Here is a 22,029-nt window from a genome sequence, read left to right on the forward strand (position 1 = left end):
GGCTAAATTTAGGGTTAGGGTTGGGGCTAAATTTAGGGTTAGGGCTAGGGTTAGGCTACTTTCACACTAGCGTTTTTTGGCTTCCGTCGCAATGCGTAGTTGGAGAAAAAACGCATCCTGCAAAAGTGCTTGCAGGATGCGTTTTTTCTCCATTGACTTGCATTAGCGACGCATTGCGACGGATTGCCACACGTCGCATCCGTCGTGCGACGGATGCGTCGTGCTTTGGCGAACCGTCGGCACAAAAAAACGCTACATGTAACTTTTTTTGTGCGACGTGTCCGCCATTTCCGACCGCGCATGCGCGGCCGGAACTCCGCCCCCGCCTCCCCGCACCTCACAATGGGGCAGCGGATGCGTTGAAAAAACAGCATCCGCTGCACCCGTTGTGCGGCGCTTACAACGCTAGCGTCGGTACGTCGGCCCGACACACTGCGATGGGCCGAGTACGACGCTAGTGTGAAAGTAGCCTTAGGCTTCTTTCACACTTGCGTCGGTACGGGGCGGTCGCAATGCGTCGGCCCGACGTACGTTGTGAAAATTGTGCACAACGTGGGCAGCGGATGCAGTTTTTCAACGCATCCGCTGCCCAGTCTATGTCCTGGGGAGGAGGGGGCAGAGTTACGGCCACGCATGCGCGGAAATGGCAGACGCGACGTACAAAAAAAAGGTTATATTGAACTTTTTTTGTGACGACGGTCCGCCAAAACACAACGGATCCAGTGCACGATGGACGCGACGTGTGGCCATCCGTCGGTAATACAAGTCTATGGGCAAAAAAGGCATCCTGTGGGCACATTTGCAGGATCCGTTTTTTTTCCAAAACGACGGATTGCGACGGATGCCACACGACGCAAGTGTGAAAGTAGCCTTAGGGCTAGGGTTAGGGTTGGGGCTAAAGTTAGGGCTAGGGTTAAATTTAGGGTTAGGGTTGGGGCTAAATTTAGGGTTAGGGCTAAAGTTAGGGTTAGGGCTAGGGTTGGGGCTAAAATTAGGGTTAGGGTTGGGGCTAAAGTTAGGGTTAGAGTTGGGATTAGGGTAAGGGTTTGGAATAGGGTTGGTATTAGGGTTATGTTTGGGATTAGGGTTGGGATTAGGGTTACGTTTGGGATTAGGGTTGGGATTAGGTTTAGGGTTGGGATTAGGGTTAAGGTTAGGGTTGGGATTAGGGTTAGGGGTGTATTGGGATTAGGGTTAGGTTTGAGGTTAGGGTTGAGATTAGGGTTAGGGGTGTGTTGGATTTAGGGTTTTGATTAGGATTATGGATCGGGTTGAGATTAGGGTTAGGGGTGTGTTGGAGTTAGGGTTGGAGTTAGAATTGGGGGGTTTCCACTGTTTAGGTACATCAGGGGGTCTCCAAACACGACAGCCAATTTTGCGCTAAAAAAGTCAAATGGTGCTCCATCCCTTCTGAGCTCTGCCGTGCACCCAAACAGTGGTTTACCCCCACATATGGGGCATCAGCGTACGCGGGATAAATTGGACAACAACTTTTGGGGTCCAATTTCTCCTGTTACCCTTGTGAAAATAAAAACTTGGGGACTAAAAATCTTTTTTTTATTTTCACTACTCTGCATTATAAACTTCTGTGAAGCACTTGAGCATTCAAAGTTCTCACCACATATCTAGATAAGTTCCTTAGGGGGTCTAGTTTCCAAAATTTGGTCACTTGTGGGGGGTTTCTACTGTGTAGGTACATCAGGGGCTCTGCAAACGCAACATAATGCCCGCAGACAATTTTATCAAAGTCTGCATTCCAAAACGGCGCTCCTTCCCTTACGAGCTCAGCCATGCGCCCAAACAGTGGTTTACCCCCACATATGGGGTACCAGCATACTCAGGACAAATTGGACAACAACTTTTGGGGTCCAATTTCTCTTGTTACCCTTGTGAAAATAAAAACTTGGGGGCTAAAAAATCTTTTTTGTTAAAAAAAAAAAAAAAAAAAATTATTTTCACGACTCTGCATTATAAACTTCTGTGATGCACTTGGGCATTCAAAGTTCTCACTACACATCTAGATAAGTTCCATGGGGGGGTCTAGTTTCCAAAATGGGGTCACTTTTGGGGGGTTTCTACTGTTTAGGCACATCAGGGGCTCTCCAAACGCGACATGGCGTCCGATCTCAATTCCAGTCAATTTTGCATTGAAAAGTCAAATGGCGCTCCTTTGCTTCCGAGCTCAGCCATGCGCGCAAACAGTGGTTTACCAACACATATGGGGTGTCGGCGTACTCAGGACAAATTGTACAACAACTTCTGGGGTCCATTTTCTCCTGTTACCCTTGGTAAAATAAAAATTTGGAGGCAAAAAATCATTTTTGTAGAAAAAGTGCGATTTTTTTATTTTCACGGCTCTACATTATAAACTTCTGTTAAGCACCTGGGGGTTTAAAGTGCTCACCACACATCTAGATAAGTTCCTTAAGGGGTCTAGTTTCCAAAATGGTGTCATTTGTGGGGGGGTTTCCACTGTTTAGGCACATCAGGGGCTCTCCAAACGCGACATGGCATCCGATCTCAATTCCATCCAATTCTGCATTGAAAAAGTCGAACGGTGCTCCTTCACTTCCAAGCTCTGCGGTGCGCCCAAACAGTGGTTTACCTCCACATATGGGGTATCGACATACTCAGGAGAAATTGCACAACAACGTTTGTAGTCTAATTTCTCCAGTTACCCTTGTGAAAATAAGAATTTGTGGGCGAAAAAATCATTTTTGTGAAAACAAATGCTATTTTTTATTTTCACGGCTCTACGTTATAAACTTCTGTGAAGCACTTGGGGGTTCAAAGTGCTCACCACACATCTAGATAAGTTCCTTAAGGGGTCTAGTTTCCAAAATGGTGTCACTTGTGGGGGGTTTCCACTGTTTAGGCACATCAGGGGCTCACCAAACACAACATGGCGTCCGATCTCAATTCCAGCCAATTCTGCATTGAAACAGTCAAACGGTGCTCCTTCACTTCCAAGCTCTGCGGTGCGCCCAAACAGTGGTTTACCTCCACATATGGGGTATCGGCGTACTCAGGAAAAATTGCACAACAAAATTTGTGGTTAAATTTCTGTTTTTACACTTGTGAAAATTAAAAAAAATGGTTCTGAACTTCTGATGTTTGCAAAAAAAAGTTAAATGTTCATTTTTTTCTTCCACATTGTTTCAGTTCCTGTGAAGTACGTAAAGGGTTAATAAACTTCTTGAATGTGGTTTAGAGCAGCTTGAGGGGTGCAGTTTTTAGAATGGTGTCACACTTGGTTATTTTCTATCATATAGACCCCTCAAAATGACTTCAAAGGTGATGTGGTCCCTAAAAAAACATGGTGTTGTAAAAATGAGAAATTGCTGGTCAACTTTTAACCCTTATAACTCCCTAACAAAAAAAAATTTTGTTTCCAAAATTGTGCTGATGTAAAGTAGACATGTGGGAAATGTTATTTATTAGCTATTTTTCGTGACATATCTCTCTGATTTAAGGGCATAAAAATACAAAGTTTGAAAATTGCAAAATTTTTAAAATTTTCGCCATATTTCCGTGTTTTTCATAAATAATCGAAAGTAATATCGAAGAAATGTTACCACTAACTTGAAGTACAATATGTCACGAAAAAACAATCTCAATCAGCGGGATCCGATAAAGCGTTCCAGAGTTATAACCTCTTAAAGTGACAGTGGTCAGAATTGTAAAAATTGGCTCGGGCATTAAGTACCAAATTGGCTCTGTCACTAAGGGGTTAATAAAGGGTAGTACAAAAGTTTTTATTCTCACCTATCAATAAACTGGTCAATTACAACTATATCTCCAGGCTGGATCTCCTCTCTCAGTGATCCGCAAGCTGTGGTGACCAGAACGTGAGTACAGCCTTCCATCTTCAACGCCCAAATATTTGCTCGGAAGTTAACATTTGTAGGACCTATTGTATGTTGCCTGCCATGTCTGCAGGACGGGAAAAACACAAAATAAAACAAAAACAAAAGCAGAAAAAAATTAATTACATTTCAACAACTTTATCAAAGCAGACTTTTAATGCAATTGTGATTTAGTAAGCATCAACCAGTCCCATCTTTGATGTTAGCAACTAAATAGTTGCGCTCACTTTGCCAGGTTTGTATGTAGAGTAACTGTGCTTTAAAGGGGTTTAAGGTGAACTTGCAGCAGAACATCTGTGTCTGCCTGTCTCTAGCTCCTCCCCCTTCCATAAACTTCTATGAGCAGCAACGGTCACATCATTCTCAGTGAACTGAATATTTCTTTCACTGGAGTCAAATTTTACCACTGATTTGAGAGTAACTAATCATCAGTCCAGCCGAAGAAAGAATTATTTCTCTATAATATAATATGCACCTATAACATATGAAACTGCAATACCAAGAAGGAAAAGTTGTAGAATTATGAAAATTACAGACATGGTAGTGATACGGAAATTATAAAAAATGGAAACATTTTAAAAACCATCTTGATTTATTCAATATAATTGAATATAAGCAACACCCACAGAAACATATGTGTTATGACCCCAATGGCAGAGGGTCTCAGAAATAAATACCAAGTCTGCAAACACAAAAAACCAGCTCCTAGGGCAGTGGTAACTGGGCTGACCGTATATCTAATCCTAGCACCACAAATAGCAGCAGCCGGGGAACGTGTCTACGTTGGTTCTAGACGTCTCGCGCCAGCCGGAGAACTAACTAACCCTAGAAGGGAAAAGATAGACCTTTCTTGCCTCCAGAGAAAAGACCCCAAAAGTTGGATACAAGCCCCCAACAAATAATAACGGTGAGGTAAGAAGAAAAGACAAACGTAAGAATGAACTAGGTATTTAGCAAAGAGAGGCCCACTGACTAATAGCAGAATATAGTAAGATGACTTATACGGTCAGCAAAAACCCTATCAAAATTTCCACGCTGGATATTCAAGAACCCCCGAACCGTCTAACGGCCCGGGGGGAGAATACCAGCCCCCTAGAGCTTCCAGCAAAATCAGGAATCACATTTAGTACAAGCTGGACAAAAAATAAGAGCAATGCAAATAACCAAAAAACAAGGAAGCAAGACTTAGCTTAATTTTGCAAGAACCAGGAGCAGCAGACAGGAGCAAACAGAAAGGACTGATTACAACGATGCCAGGCACCAGACTGAGAATTCAGGAAGTTCATATAGCAACACCCCTGGACTAACGACCCAGGTGGGTGCCAAACTGAGGAAAGACAATCCCAGAGTCATATCACTAGTGACCACAAGAGGGAGCCAAAAAAGTCTAATTCACAACACATATGCCCTTGCACGCTATAAGGCTTGTTCACACACTGTGTTTTTTAAGCTCATTTTTCAAGGGTCAAACAAAAATATGGCACTTTCCAGCACCAGCAACGTGAATTACATTTCTGACATCTCATGTAAGTGCTGCTAAACTTTCCTTGCGGATATGAAGCATCAAATGTGCCGAATGTCAATTCTGCCAATGGGAAAAAAAAAAAATATATGCAAAAACGAGTCAACACACAAGTAAGCATGCATAGAAAAAAATAAAATTATATTTTACACAGCATTATGCATAAAAATCTGCTGCAAATACTCAACATGTGCACATACCCTTAGCATGCTATCAACAAGGCTATTAACCCCTTTCCGAGATATGACATACTAGTACGTCATATTTGTGATCCCTGACTGATGCGGGCTCAGGAACTGCGCCTGCATCTTTGCCGGCAGATCATGGCAGTAATATACAGCCATCAACTACCCTCTAACGGCCGTGCATGGAGCAGAGCTGCGTCCACGGTTGTTAACCTGTTAAATGCTGGTGTCAATCTAAGACAGCAGCATTTACTGCATGCGCCCCAGAGATGGTTGGCACTGTTCCAATCGCTAATCAGCATGCCCGCAATGTGCAGACTGGCTGTCGTAACAGTTAGGGGCCTGCTGAAGACCCCATGCGTGTCATGATAATGCACCTGAGAAAAACAGCCCGTGGCCGATTCATAGGAGGCAGTCATTTTTGCTGTATACAGCAGTACTGTAATATCAGTGTGTACAGTACAAGTGATCAGATGACCACTGGTTCAAGCTATAATAAAATATATATATATATATATATATATTATATATATATTATATATATATATATATATATACATATACACAGTGCCTACAAGTAGTATTCAACCCCCTGCAGATTTAGCAGGTTTACACATTTGGAATTAACTTGGCATTGTGACATTTGGACTGTAGATCAGCCTGGAAGTGTGAAATGCACTGCAGCGAAAAAGAATGTTATTTCTTTGTTTATTTTTTTTTTAAATTGTGAAAAGTTTTTTCAGAGGGTCATTTATTATTCAACCCCTCAAAATTCTGTTTGGTTCCCCTAAAGTATTAAGTAGTTCAGGCACAAAGAACAATGAGCTTCACATGTTTGGATTAATTATCTCTTTTTCCAGCCTTTTCTGACTATTTAAGACCCTCCCCAAACTTGTGAACAGCACTCATACATGGTCAACATGGGAAAGACAAAGGAGCATTCCAAGGCCATCAGAGACAAGATCGTGGAGGGTCACAAGGCTGGCAAGGGGTACAAAACCCTTTCCAAGGAGTTGGGCCTACCTGTCTCCACTGTTGGGAGCATCATCTGGAAGTGGAAGGCTTATGGAACTACTATTAGCCTTCCATGGCCTGGACAGCCTTTGAAAGTTTCGTCCCGTGCCGAGGCCAGGCTTGTCCGAAGAGTCAAGGCTAACCCAAGGACAACAAGGAAGGAGCTCCGGGAAGATCTCATGGCAGTGGGGACATTGGTTTCAGTCAATACCATAAGTAACGTACTCCACCGCAATGGTCTCCGTTCCAGACGAGCCCGTAAGGTACCTTTACTTTCAAAGTGTCATGTCAAGGCTCGTCTACAGTTTGCTCATGATCACTTGGAGGACTCTGAGACTGACTGGTTCAAGGTTCTCTGGTCTGATGAGACCAAGATCGAGATCTTTGGTGCCAACCACACACGTGACGTTTGGAGACTGGATGGCACTGCATATGACCCCAAGAATACCATCCCTACAGTCAAGCATGGTGGTGGCAGCATCATGCTGTGGGGCTGTTTCTCAGCCAAGGGGCCTGGCCATCTGGTCCGCATCCATGGGAAGATGGATAGCAAGGCCTACCTGGAGATTTTGGCCAAGAACCTCCGCTCCTCCATCAAGGATCTTAAGATGGGTCGTCATTTCATCTTCCAACAAGACAACGACCCAAAGCACACAGCCAAGAAAACCAAGGCCTGGTTCAAGAGGCAAAAAATCAAGGTGTTGCAGTGGCCTAGTCAGTCTCCTGACCTTAACCCAATTGAAAAACTTGTGGAAGGAGCTCAAGATTAAAGTCCACATGAGACACCCAAAGAACCTAGATAACTTGGAGAAGATCTGCATGGAGGAGTGGGCCAAGATAACTCCAGAGACCTGTGCCGGCCTGATCAGGTCTTATAAAAGACGATTATTAGCTGTAATTGCAAACAAAGGTTATTCCACAAAATATTAAACCTAGGGGTTGAAGAATAATTGACCCACACTTTTATGTTTAAAATTTATAAAAATTTAACTGAGCAACAAAACTTTTTGGTTTGTAAGATTTATGCATCTGTTAATAAATCCTGCACTTGTTTGAAGGCTCTAACTTATTTGCATCTTATTAAACCTGCAGGGGGTTGAATACTACTTTTAGGCACTAATATATATATATATATATATATATATATATATATATATATATATATATATATATATATATACACATACACACAGTGCCTACAAGTAGTATTCAACCCCCTGCAGATTTAGCAGGTTTAATAAGATGCAAATAAGTTAGAGCAGGATTTATTAACAGATGCATAAATCTTACAAACCAAAAAGGTTTGTTGCTCAAAATCTCCAGGTAGGCCGTGCTATCCATCTTCCCATGGATGCAGACCAGATGGCCAGGCCCCTTGGCTGAGAAACAGCCCCACAGCATGATGCTGCCACCACCATGCTTGACTGTAGGGATGGTATTCTTGGGGTCGTATGCAGTGCCATCCAGTCTCCAAACGTCACGTGTGTGGTTGGCACCAAAGATCTCGATCTTGGTCTCATCAGACCAGAGAACCTTGAACCAGTCAGTCTCAGAGTCCTCCAAGTGATCATGAGCAAACTGTAGACGAGCCTTGACATGACGCTTTGAAAGTAAAGGTACCTTACGGGCTCGTCTGGAACGGAGACCATTGCGGTGGAGTACGTTACTTATGGTATTGACTGAAACCAATGTCCCCACTGCCATGAGATCTTCCCGGAGCTCCTTCCTTGTTGTCCTTGGGTTAGCCTTGACTCTTCGGACAAGCCTGGCCTCGGCACGGGAGGAAACTTTCAAAGGCTGTCCAGGCCGTGGAAGGCTAACAGTAGTTCCATAAGCCTTCCACTTCCGGATGATGCTCCCAACAGTGGAGACAGGTAGGCCCAACTCCTTGGAAAGGGTTTTGTACCCCTTGCCAGCCTTGTGACCCTCCACGATCTTGTCTCTGATGGCCTTGGAATGCTCCTTTGTCTTTCCCATGTTGACCATGTATGAGTGCTGTTCACAAGTTTGGGGAGGGTCTTAAATAGTCAGAAAAGGCTGGAAAAAGAGATAATTAATCCAAACGTGAAGCTCATTGTTCTTTGTGCCTGAACTACTTCTTAATACTTTAGGGGAACCAAACAGAATTCTGGTGGGTTGAGGGGTTGAATAATAAATGACCCTCTGAAACAACTTTTCACAATTTAAAAAAAAAATAACCAAAGAAATAACATTCTTTTTTGCTGCAGTGCATTTCACACTTCCAGGCTGATCTACAGTCCAAATGTCACAATGCCAAGTTAATTCCAAATGTGCAAACCTGCTAAATCTGCAGGGGGTTGAATACTACTTGTAGGCACTGTATATATATATATATATATATATATATATATATATATATATATATATATATATATATATATATATATATATATATATATATATATATATATATATAGTGAAAACCACTCCCGGTGACTACCTCTTGAAGCTCATCAAGAGAATGCCAAGAGTGTGCAAAGTAGTCATCAAAGCAAAAGGTGGCTACTTTGAAGAACCTAGAATATAAGACATATTTTCAGTTGTTTCACACTTTTTTGTTAAGTATTTAATTCCACATTTGTTAATTCATAGTTTTGATGCCTTCAGTGTGAATGTACAATTTTCATAGTCCTGAAAATACAGAAAAATCTTTAAATGAGAAGGTGTGTCCAAACTTTTGGTCTGTGTATATATATATATATATATATATATATATATATATATCACACAAGTAAAACATGTAATCAAGCAGGCTAGTAGGTGTAAATCATTCAACTGCGGTGATGAAAACTTAATCTCCGAGCACTAACAAATACTCGGAGATCACCCGAGCAAAGAGTATACTCTCTCATCACTAGTTGTCATTGAAGGAAACACGAATGCGGCCAAGTACAGAGATATCCTGGATGAAAACCTCTTCCAGAGTGCTCTGGACCTCTCAGACTTGGCTGTAGGTTCACCTTCCAACAAGACAATGACCCTAAGCACACAGCTAAAATAACAAAGGAGTGGCTTCAGCACAACTCTGTGACCATTCTTGACTGGCCCAGCCAGAGCCCTGACCTAAACCCAATTGAGCATCTCTGGAGAGACCTGAAAATGGCTGTCCACCAACGTTCACCATCCAACCTGACGGAACTGGAGAGGATCTGCAAGGAAAAATGGCAGAGGATCCCCAAATCCAGGTGTGAAAAAACTTGTTGCATCATTCCCAAGACGACTTATAGCTTTACTAACTCAAAAGGGTGCTTCTACTCAATACTGAGCAAGGGGTCTGAATACTTATGACCATGTGATCTTTCAGTTTTTCTTTAATAAATTTACAAAAATTACTACATTTCTGTTTTTTTTCAGTCAAGATGGGGTTCAGAGCGCACATTAATGAAAAAAAAGATTATTTTTTTGAATTTACCAAATGGCTGCAATGAAACAAAGGAATGAAAAATTTAAAGGGGTTAAGTGCCCTGTCCCAACGTCCACCTAATCTATCCAGCCCTAGTGGGAAGCTATTCTAGTCACCAATCCTTATCAGCTAACATGCACAACACCAGGAATCACTCCTGTGCCTGAGGGTTCCGACCTGGCCATGTGTGACCACCACCAGCACTGGCACACCAGGTGGACGTCCTGAGCAAAGAAATTAAAGATGACCAATGGGCGACATGACATGTTTGTGCAGCAATAGCAAGACATGTTCTCATTCATTGACAGCAAGCGGAGACCTTAAAACAATTAGGAATCGCAACACAAGGATTGCAGAGTTGCAGAAATTGACTATATATTATTATTATTATTCGGATGCTTACCTTGCAAGAAGTACGCAGTCCACATTTTTAATTTTTCCAAGAACCAAGGCATCTGATGGCTACACAAGAAGAAAACCGTATTACAGTTTAGAGAAGCTCCTAAGTGATATCCTACATAATGGAAACAGAAAAATACCTAAGAAATTGCTGCAAATGGCATTTATACACTTAAAGGGGCTTGCCAGGACTCCGTGGTGGTCAGACACAGAACATCCCCACATAACAGTTGGCGGTACATATACTGGCCAATCCCATTGCTGCCATTCACTTCATCAGGAGCTGATCAGCAGTGCCTGGTAACACCTCTGTGCTGCTCCGGTTCCGCACACCTGGCATATCCAGCTGCTGCAGGACCTGATCATTGGGAAAGTGGGTGTCTGATCCCAATAATCTGATATACTACAACACTACAATAGAGAAATCCAAAAATTATCAGCCGTTGTGGCAGTGGTGCACGTGGAAAGAGAGACCACGTAAAGTGGAAAAGGTGGCAGGACCTTTACATTCTCCTAACAATAGCTCATCAATATCAAAGTCCTGAAAACTCCTTTATTATAAAGCTATTATAACACTATACATTTGGGTTTTCGCAAAAGCGGCAAGGTAAATGTGAGAATTCTGTATTGCAACAGTGGCCCCAAGCAGCGAAACACTGCAACATTTTCCCTAAAAAATCTACTCTCATCCTAATAAATGGATCTTTGCCACTGAAAACATGTTCCCTTCACCTGAACAGGGTTCTCTCCTCTGCAGGCCCTTGTCAGCTGAGAACGACACTGACCGAAGGCTACAACTTATCTTCCACGAGATAAAATCCAAAACTTATAAAGCATATTCACATTACGTGGTGTCAATCCAATAGGCGAATATTTAGGACGTGAAGGCCTTGGTCACAACGTGGTTACGGTAACTGGTGGCTGCCCGCTGCCAGCACTAGGGTGCACCATAAAAATACAGCGCTCGTCCTATCAAGATCTAATAAGAAATTTGCAAAATCTGAACCTAGAAAAATAGAGGAGTGGGAAATATTAGTGAGTGCACATACTTTGCCAAATGGCGTTTCAACATACTTCTCGGTTCTTCCTTCCAAAATATCGGGGTCATCCAGTCCAGATCCACCAATAATTCCAACCTATTGAAGAAGTAGTAAGTTAGTAATTCCAAGACTTTTACATAAACCAATCAATAAAATGACAAAGCAAAACCAAAATACCCCGTCCAGATACTCTATAGCCAGAATGGATGGCACCCTCACTGGCAACCCCATGCCTACAGCAGGCAAGGCCATCACAAGTTGTGCCAAAACATGGCCTGCACCAAATGATGATGATGCATTTTAGGCTTACTTCAATGGTCCTGAAATTTATGAGGGTACATGCTCATGGAACATGTCTACTATGGCCCCCTCAGCGGTGGTCCTGCAGCGGTATTTATTACTGCAAATATCATTGAGAAGATGGATCGCGGGAACTGCACATTTCACACTTAGAATTGAATAGGGGAAAATTCGCACTCACATCCGCAGCGTACATTGACAACAGCTCCTGTCAATAAGCAATGCAGACATTTTTCCACATTTTTGCATCTTCAGGAGCACACCATTCCTCTACCTCCTGACTTCCTGGGGACAGTGTGCTCCTGAAGATTGACAGCTCAGACCATTCACATGGCGACAGCATGTGAGAGACACAAGGGGATTGAAGCTTGGTAAATCCAGCTTGGAGCCTGTCTGTGCCGTACTCCTAACCTAGGTAACTGGCCAGACTAGGACAGCAGGGTGACCAGTGACAGACAAGGAACAGTGCCCTATAAAACTCAATATCCCTCCCTCTGATCTGAAGGATTGTTATTAAGAGGTAAATTGCAAAGTTGTTCGTTTTCACAAGCACACTGCAATTTCCCAAATAAAAACTTGACACTGCCCCTTTAAAATTACACGCACTGTAAAACATACATTTTCCTCAAGCAAATACACAGGGGAAAGTCACTGCAGGATTCCCATTAGTCTCCCAGCATGCAGCGGGGATTTTCAAGCGAGACAACAGGGGACGGCCACTGTCCCTAACCTACAATGGATCATTATTGGAACAACCCTTTCCGGAGCTGAGCAATAGCCACCTTCTGAAAGGGTTATTCCGATGATGGTCATTTCAGGGTGGGGACAGACAAACAGACTGTTTGCTATACTGAGCATGTGGGGGCTGTCGGTTCAGTGTGCCATCTCTGCTCTCCACTGCTGCTTTCAGTGCACTCTCTCACCAGCTCTAAAAAGAATTGACCAGCTGGCAAAAGCGCATTCTCCTGCCGGCCCGGCACTCCCCTTCTCAGTGGGTGAGGGAGTGCACTGTCAGTGCACAATAATAGTAGTACAGCAGCAAGCAGAGGCAGCACACTGAGCACGCATCTGCACTGACGACCCGGGGCATGCTCAGTATGGCAGAGAATAACCCAGCTCCTGAAAGGGTCCTCCCTGATGACAATCTGCATCAGATTGGGGACAGCAGCCGCGGCAGTGACAGCAGCTCAAGCTCCCAAATGACATCTCATATGAAAATCCCCAGCACATGCAGGAGGAAAACGCAATCGGAAGTTAAAAAAAAAAAAAAAAATTTTTTTTTTACCAAGGATAAGACAGTAGAGAAAGAAGGATAGGGATTTTTTTAATTTAAAGGGCCACTGTCACCCCCTCCAGCCGTTATAAACTAAAAGAGCCACCATGTGCAGCAGTAATGCTGCATTCTAACAAGGTGGCTCTTTTAGTTTTAGGTTCAAGCATACCCCAAATAAAGCGTTTTTATACTTAGCCACAATTCCTGTCTCTAGCCAGGTAGGCGGGTCCTCACTCCCCAGCTTGGCCAGCTCCTCTGCCGTCACTCACATCTTCCTGCGCTTTCGGCGCCGCCCCCTCAGCGCTGTTATCGTTTCAAATCTGGCACCTGCGCTGTGTACTGGTGTCCTGCGCAGACGCAGTAAGCTCTGGCCGTCTGATGTAATGGCTGATACCAGAGAACAAAAGACATCCACAGAACACCAGGATGGATCTGCTGCACAGCAAATAGCTGTAGGACCTGCGATGACGTCACTGCCATGTGATTGTTCTCTGGTATCAGCCATTACATCAGACGGCCAGAGCTTACTGCGTCTGCGCAGGACACCAGTACACAGCGCAGGTGCCAGATTTGAAACGATAACAGCGCTGAGGGGGCGGCGCCGGAAGATGTGAGTGACGGCAGAGGAGCTGGCCAAGCTGGGGAGTGAGGACCCGCCTACCTGGCTAGAGACAGGAATTGTGGCTAAGTATAAAAACGCTTTATTTGGGGTATGCTTGAACCTAAAACTAAAAGAGCCACCTTGTTAGAATGCAGCATTACTGCTGCACATGGTGGCTCTTTTAGTTTATAACGGCTGGAGGGGGTGACAGTGGCCCTTTAAGTAGATTAGAAAATTGCTTAGGTTGTTTTATTAGATTAATAAATCAAGGATCATACTAGATTCTGCTAAGATTTCAGACAACTCAGTCTCTTCCACTGTAGTGGCTGGAACAGCTCTTTAATTAATTATTCACTATTAACTATTACAATGCTAACCACAAAGAGCGCAGATTGCACCCTGATGGCATCTGTGTGCTGTCCGTGATTTTCATGAACCTATAGACTTGTATGGACAATTTTGATCCTTGACTTGGATTAAAAATGGACACATGGTCCACAAAACACAGACATGTGAACAGCCCCATAGGATATGTACCCATTACAGCCTGTGAATATCATGGCTAGAACACGTACATGAACAGATGTCTGAATGAGGCCTTAATATACCTACCCCATTATAGTGGTTAGAATACCCCTATTAGCCCTTACCAATGCCAGATACAAGTGCATGGAGCAGGCTCAGGAACAGAACCAAAGCTGTACCTAGCAATGCTGGCTGTACTACACAGCCGACTGACTGTAAGAGCAGCGAACAGAGCTGCTGCCAATCACTGGTAGCAGCATCTAAATGGCTTGCTTACCGCATGCACACCAGTTCCTATAGGTCGCTTGGGAAGATTGAAAGATTGAAAATGCGCGCTTGTCCTGCCTCCCGTGACGTCCCGGCTTGTGATTGGTCGCGTCGCCCATGTGACCGCGACGCGACCAATCACAAGCCAGAACGTGATTTTAAAATCCTGAAGGACCTAAAATTACGTCACGGCTTGCTGTGATTGGTCGCGTCGAGGCCACATGGGCGGCAAGCGACCAATCACAAGCCGGGACTTCACGTAAGGAAGGAAAAGCGCGATTTTTAAGCAAACAACGCTGCCGGTTCCTTCGGTGAGGTCCAGGCTGTGTCGGAGAGGTGAGTATAGCTATATTTTTTATTTTAATTCTTTATTTTACACATTAATGTTGTTTCGATACCGATACCCGATACCACAAAAGTATCGGATCTCGGTATCGGAATTCCGATACAGCAAATATCGGCCGATACCCGATACTTGCGGTATCGGAATGCTAAACAATGGCATCCGATCCGATTTTTATCGGATCGGATGCCATGCAGGAGGTCTGTGGGTCCAAACAACAGAGCTCCGGTGCAGAGCGTCTAGGCCTGGGACTTCCGGTAGGCCAGGCGCAGCTCCCGGAAGTCCCAGGCCTCTGCGTCGGATCTGTGTTGTTTGGGCGACATTGCGCTGCTCCCTGCTGCGCCAACCAGAAGTCCCAGGCTGCACCGACCAGAAGTCCCAGGCTGCACTTCTGAGGCCTGAGGAGATAGCTGTCTGGAGGCCCTGTGATAGCTGTCTGGAGGCCCTGTGATAGCTGTCTGGAGGCCCTGTGATAGCTGTCTGGAGGCCCTGTGATAGCTGTCTGGAGGCCCTGTGATAGCTGTCTGGAGGCCCTGTGATAGCTGTCTGGAGGCCCTGTGATAGCTGTCTGGAGGCCCTGTGATAGCTGTCTGGAGGCCCTGTGATAGCTGTCTGGAGGCCCTGTGATAGCTGTCTGGAGGCCCTGTGATAGCTGTCTGGAGGCCCTGTGATAGCTGTCTGGAGGCCCTGTGATAGCTGTCTGGAGGCCCTGTGATAGCTGTCTGGAGGCCCTGTGATAGCTGTCTGGAGGCCCTGTGATAGCTGTCTGGAGGCCCTGTGATAGCTGTCTGGAGGCCCTGTGATAGCTGTCTGGAGGCCCTGTGATAGCTGTCTGGAGGCCCTGTGATAGCTGTCTGGAGGCCCTGTGATAGCTGTCTGGAGGCCCTGTGATAGCTGTCTGGAGGCCCTGTGATAGCTGTCTGGAGGCCCTGTGATTGCTGTCTGGAGGCCCTGTGACTACTACAGCAACCATCATCCAGTGAACTGTGGGGTGTCATTGGCCATTACTGAGATAAGTGAGAGGGAGGCTCAGTGATGGCGAACCTGTGGCAGTCCAGCTGTTGCAAAACTACAATTCCCATCATGGCTGGCCACTCAAAGCAAAGGCTTTGGCTGTGAAGACATGATGGGAATTGTAGTTTTGCAACAGCTGGAGTGCCACAGGTTCGCCATCACTGGAAGAATTCCCCCTCCCCCTCACTTATCTTAGTTCACGGCACCCCACACAAGTTAAATAATAGCAAGACCAACAAAAGAAACCAACTGACAGATGAACAAAGAAGTCACTAAGCAGGTAAGTTAATTCTAATTATACATATTTGTTATTTAAACTATACATGTCGCAAAATTATGTTTTTTTATCAAGGTGACACACCACCCAAGTTATGCTCGGTTTTTTGGCGAATTTTGACACACCGAGCTCAAAAGGTTGCCCATCACTGCTATAGATTGAGGAAGTCGCTGGTTTTCCACTTGCTTGTAGAGTAGAGATAACTTCATCTGACAGGCCCCTAGATTTTAGGACTGGACGCTCGGGATCCAGGCTGATAGGTGGAGGGTTTCCGGGTTGGGGTGCAGAACCGGACCCTGGCGGAGGTCCTTTCTTTTTGGTAACAACAGGGGTTCTTCTTCTTCCGACATCTTTCTTAGCTGAGGGAACCAGCTCCTCTTCAGCCAGAAAGGCACCAGGAGTATGACCCTGGTGTTGTATATTTTTCTGAGCGTCCTTGGGATCAGTGAGAGGTGGGAATGCGTACAACAGACCCCCGCTCCAAGCTTGGGAACTGGCGTCGACCCCCCGCAGGACCCCCCAGAGGGTTCAGGGAGAAGGTTCTGACCTTTGTGTTTTCTCTGTCCACAAATAGATTCACGTCTGGTTTTCCCCAGCGTTGGCACAATACGCTGAACACTTCGTTGTTCAGTTCCCACTCTGTTGCAGATACTTTCTTTCTGCTTAGGAAATCTGCGACCTGGTTGCTGGTACCTTCCAGGTGTATCGCAGAGATTGATTGAACCGATCTCTCTGCCCATCTGAATATTCGTCCTGCCAGTTGCTGCAACGCTGGATGCCTTCGACCGCCCTGATGACGGAGGAAAGCTATTGTCGTATTGTCTGACAGTACCTTCACGTGTTTGTTTCTCACCAGGAACTGGGAGTGAGCTAGAACTTTCCAATCCGCATGCAATTCTCTCGAATTGGATGATTCTCTGCTCTCTTCTGGACTCCAGTGGCCCTGGAAGTGGCCCCTTCCTTGCATGTGTCCACCCCATCCTTGCTGACTCGCATCCGTGGTGACGACACACGGAGACTGCACCCACGAGACACCTGTTTGGAGATTTCTGGGAATGGTCCACCAGTATAGGGATCTTTTGACTCGAAGGGACAGCTCCATCTCCCTGTCCAGTGAGCTGTGCTTTCTTTCCCAGGATGCTAGGACCGCCTGCTGTAGATCTCGAGAATGAAATTTGCTCCAGTTCACACAGGGAATGCAGGATGTCATCAGTCCCAGGATCTTCATCGCATCTCTGATGGAGACCCGACTTCTTGAAAATTGACAAATCATTTCTTTTATGCTGGCTTGTTTCTCCTCTGGTAGGAAAGACATCCTTAGCACAGAGTCTAACATGACTCCCAAAAATTGTATTCTTGGTTTGGGAACTAGGTCTGACTTTACCCAGTTTATGATCAAACCCAACTTCTGCAGTGTGGAGAACAACGACTGACAGTCGATTCTGAGTTGTTCTTCAGAATCTGCTACTACTAAGAAATCGTCTAGGTAAGGGATTACAGTGATGTTCCATTTTCTCAGGTAGGCTACGACCTCTACCTTTAGTTTCATAAAAACTCTGGGGGCTGATGGTAGGCCGAAGGGACGGCAGCAAAACTGATAGTGGTAGATTCTGCCTTCCATTTCTACGGCAAACCTTAGGTATTTTTGATGGCCTGCGTGGATCGGTACAGGGTAATATGCACTCTTTAGGTCCAAAGTGCACATAACCACGCCCTTGCTCAAGATGTGTACCGTGGATCGTATGGACTCCATCTTGAACCTCTTTTACCTTATCCACCTGTTTAAGGGTCTCAGGTTTACTATTGTTCTGGATTCCCCTGATGTTTTTTTAATGGGAAGAGACTCGAGTAATGACCTCTGCCTTCTTGAACGGGTACTGGAATTATTGCTGCTATTTTTAAGAGGCCCTGAATATCTGACCACATAGGAGAGGTTGAAACAAGCCTGGGCTTTGTTACAAGAAATTTCTCTGGAGGCAGATCACCGAATTCTATCCTGTATCCCTGAGAGATAACCTGTAGAATCCATGGACTTCTGGAAATATTTTGCCAGTCCTCCAAGAACCCCATCAGACGCCCCCTGCCCTGATAGCATAATTTTCTTCTAGGGGCGGATCCTGAACCCGAGAAGATGGAATCTCTATTCCTACCCCCTACGGGATAGCTCCACCTTCCCGATTTCCCTTTTCCCCTATAGTCTGTTTTTTGACTGAAAAGGGACCTATGAAAGGGCTGATATTTCCTGCGCTTTTCCTCAGGAAACCCTTTCTTCTCATCTTAAGCTTTCTCTAAAATGTCGTCCAGGACAGGCCCAAACACCTTTCCGCCCGAAAAGGGTATAGAGCGAAGCTTGTTTTAGGACTGCGTGTCCCCCGACCAACTCTTTAGCCAGATGGCTCTTCAAGCTGCATTGGACAGTGATTAAGTTCTGGCAGCAAATCTGACTGATTCAGCGGAAGCGTCTGCCAGGAAATTAGTTGCTAGCTTTAATAAGGGAAGGGATTTTAGGATAGCTTCCCTAGGAGCATTGGCTGTCAGGTGCTCCTCTAAATCATCTACCCATAAATGCATAGAACGTGCTACTGATGTTGCTGCTATGTTAGCGTGTATTAATGCTGCTGAACTCTCCCAGGTCCTTTTTAGGAGTCCATCAGCCTTTCGGTCCATCGATTCCTTCAGATTAGAGGAATTCTCAAAAGGAATAGCCGTTCTTTTGGACACTTTTGCTATCGGGATATCAATTTGAGGGATATCTTCCCAGACCCTGACCTCTTCAGAATCAAATGGTAGCCACTGTCTAAAGTCCCTGGGAATCGCCAGTCTCTTATCTGCCTCTTCCCATTCCTCTAAGATCATAGCACGTATATGGGAGTTGACTGGAAAGACTCTTGATGTCTGCGAACGTAGCACCCCAAATATTTCATCCTGTATCGAGAGAAATGCCTGGGGCTCCTCTATCTGCATAGTGTGTCTCACAGTACCGAGGAGTTTGTCCGTATCTGCAGAGGAAAATAAATATTTCCCTTCTCTGGAGGATCCATGCTTGACCCTTCTTCCTCTATATCAGACTTGGAAAAAAACTCTTCTAAAGAAAAGTCAGATTCTCTTGGCCTCTTACGGGACCCCCTGGGGTTCTGATTGCGCAGGCTGAGGGCATACTAGTCCTGATATTGAGGCCTGCACCTCCTGCCTTATAATAGACCTCATGTTGGACATAAGCACAGCCTGTTCATCCCCAACGACTCATGGTGCATGCATCACAGAGGGGTTTCTGCCAGGTCTCTGGTAGCCTTGAAGCGCAAATGGGGCACTTCCTATTTTTCACCGACCTCTTGCCATCTTTTATAGTTGCTGCAGCGTTGGAAGCTCCCTGGAATACATAAAGATATGTGCCCTATGGTAACTGGGCTCCTATGGTGACCTCTTACCGGGTACTCACATGTCCCTGGCTCTCAGAGCCAACCTCCGTTCTTGCAGTCTCCTCCATACTGACTGCTAGAGTAGGAAGGACTGCTCCGGGAAGCTGATGGCCCCCCCCCCCCCCTGCCCGTTACCTTAAATATATGCTGCGTGGTCTTCGGTCTGTTCGCGCTGCCGATCCTGCCCCGGAAGTACTCCCTTGAGAAAAAACTGCCTGTCTGCCGCCGGCCCCGACCCGGAAGTGATGAGTGACGCGGCCGGAAGCTGCAGCACTGGGATGCTGCTTTGCGGCGGTGATACATCCCCGGGACCCGTGTGATGGACCCCTCACCGGTATCCACAGAAGCGGCACCAGGACACTGCCAAGGCACAGTCTTGGGTCAAGAGCCCCCGTCAGAGGGAAGCGACCCATTCCTCAGGAGCAGCACTGCACTGAGGTACGCTGAGGGACCCTGGTATCGAGTGTCAGCCGCAGAAGTCTTGAGGTGGGAAGGGAAAGGCTGGGCCCCCCGATCCTCACCATCTGCCCGGAACGGTCAGATAGGCTCTCGTCGTTCCCCATCTGCAGTGGGACAGGAAAAACACACTGAAGGGTGGTAGTGGGGGGTCCTTTCAAACTTTCGTGGTTTCCTGCCCCACTGTGGATAAGAAGGACATCCTCCATGGTGCCGTCAGGTGGTGATCTGGAAATACATATTTGGTATCTTCGTGTTCCAAAATGCCCATTCAAAATATAGGAAAAATTAATCCGATTGGTGAACAGTATAACGAGAAAAATAATCAAACTGTCAGAATAACTTTTTTTTTCTATTCGCCACGACAGCACCCACTGAGAGAGGGGATCCGCCCCTAGGAACAGGAAACCTACAGAGAGATAAAAGGGGCGGCCCCCCCTCGCTCCTCAGTTGGTTTCCTGTTCCTAAAGGGGAACCCACAGAGAAGATTCTCTGAATTAATGTCAAGAGGAAAACTTGCCTGGATGCCGCCTGTGCGTCTGCTGAGCAACAGGGGCTCCAGAGCGAGTGGACAGAGTCGGGCGTTCCTGCTGGTTCCCCCCTCATCTGTTGTAGTCGGTGGAGAACAACGATCTCCCTGCTGGGACATCGTTGTAAGGGACGACCGGTGATGCGGTGTGCCTGGGCCGACCGAGTTACCTGGATGCAGGTTTCCGGAGCCAGGTGACGATACCCTCCGGAGTGTGTGGAGCGGTCATCAGCTGTTTCCCCAGTCCCTCAGGTATGGCGGTGACATGGGCAGAAGTAGCGCTTGAAGAGCCGGCCGGCCGAGACGCCGGCGCATGCGCAGTGAAGCCGCATCACGGAAGTAGATCCCTGCCCCTAGGAGGTCAGCAGTCTATTTCCGGGGGAACCGCCATATTGGTTTCCTCTGGGCGGTTTACTCCTTATCCCCCTGGCGCTGCACCAATGGATCAGGTAAAAAAAAAAAAAAAAAAAAAAGGGGGGGGGGGGGGGGTGTTTAATTCCTGCACTATAAATTGCACATGAGCGGGACAGACAGTGCGCTATCATGTCGTCCCAAGAGGAAGTCTCTGTGCGCCCTATGGAGGACCCACTAGTACCCAGTGGTGAGACCAGGAATAAGAGTAGTGGACGCTCAAAGAGGAGTGATTCCACTGTGAAATCAGGAGGGAGATCGTCCCGTTCCACACCCCAGGCCAGGCAAACCCAGCAACCGGTATATACATGTGCTTCTGGGTGAGTGTTATACAGCTTCAAGAAAGCTTATAGTATTTACTCTGCTTATGTTTTTAGGCAAAGAGGACGGGGAAAACCAAGCACAAACAGTGTGCTATATGTACTGAGCCCCTGCCTGACTCTTACCTTAAAAAGCTGTGTCAGGCCTGTATAAACAACACCTTGCAGCAGGAGGAGTCTGTCAAAATGAATGACATACGGCTTATAATTCGTGAGGAGCTGCAGTCATAGGAGGAGGCCCCTCTGTTAATGTGGAAAAGAGGAGTAGGAGAATGTCCTCACCTAAAGCTGACACGTCAGCAGAGAGTGGAGAGGTGGATTCGGATGTGTCTCAAACGTCTGAATCATCAGGGGAATAGAACTATGTCTGTTTTCCTACTGACGGTGTCAACAACTTAATTAAGTCAGTGAGAAGTACGATGGGGTTGGCTGAATCAAAAGAACCCCAAACGCCACTGTAACTTATGTTCGCTGGTCTTTCTCAGCGGAAGGGCCAGGTATTTCCAGTAAATCAGGCCATAAAAGACCTCGTTAAAAAGGAATGGAGTAAAGGGCAAAAGGGGTTTGTGCCAATACCCTGCAAGAGACGCTACCCCTTTGATGACGAGGATATGGATTCCTGGGCTAAAGTACCGAAAGTCGATGCGGCAGTAGCATCTACATCTCGCCGTTCCTCTTTACCTGTAGAGGATGCAGGTTCCTTATCCGATCCCATGGACAGGAAATCGGATGCGCTCCTTAAAAAAATCATGGGAGGCCTGTGTCACTGCTTTCAGGCCAGCAATCTCAACCACATGTACCAGTAGGTCTATGCTGGTTTGGTTAGAGCAGCTGGACCAAAATA

At 45.9% G+C, this 22,029-nt stretch overlaps 1 protein-coding gene across 1 annotated transcript in view; it reads right to left on the bottom strand.

Moving 5' to 3' along the window:
- Positions 1-22,029, bottom strand: part of MTAP (methylthioadenosine phosphorylase) — a 92,248-nt gene that overhangs the window by 58,760 nt on the left and 11,459 nt on the right. The window contains exons 2-4 of the mRNA XM_077249305.1: positions 11,460-11,546; positions 10,415-10,473; positions 3,766-3,933 (exon numbers count right to left, since the gene is read on the bottom strand). Of these exons, the coding sequence (XP_077105420.1) occupies positions 3,766-3,933; positions 10,415-10,473; positions 11,460-11,546 (314 nt within the window). The remainder of the gene's footprint in view (positions 1-3,765; positions 3,934-10,414; positions 10,474-11,459; positions 11,547-22,029) is intronic.

The sequence above is a fragment of the Ranitomeya variabilis genome, chromosome 1 (assembly GCF_051348905.1).
Source record: "Ranitomeya variabilis isolate aRanVar5 chromosome 1, aRanVar5.hap1, whole genome shotgun sequence".
Lineage (NCBI taxonomy): Eukaryota > Metazoa > Chordata > Amphibia > Anura > Dendrobatidae > Ranitomeya > Ranitomeya variabilis.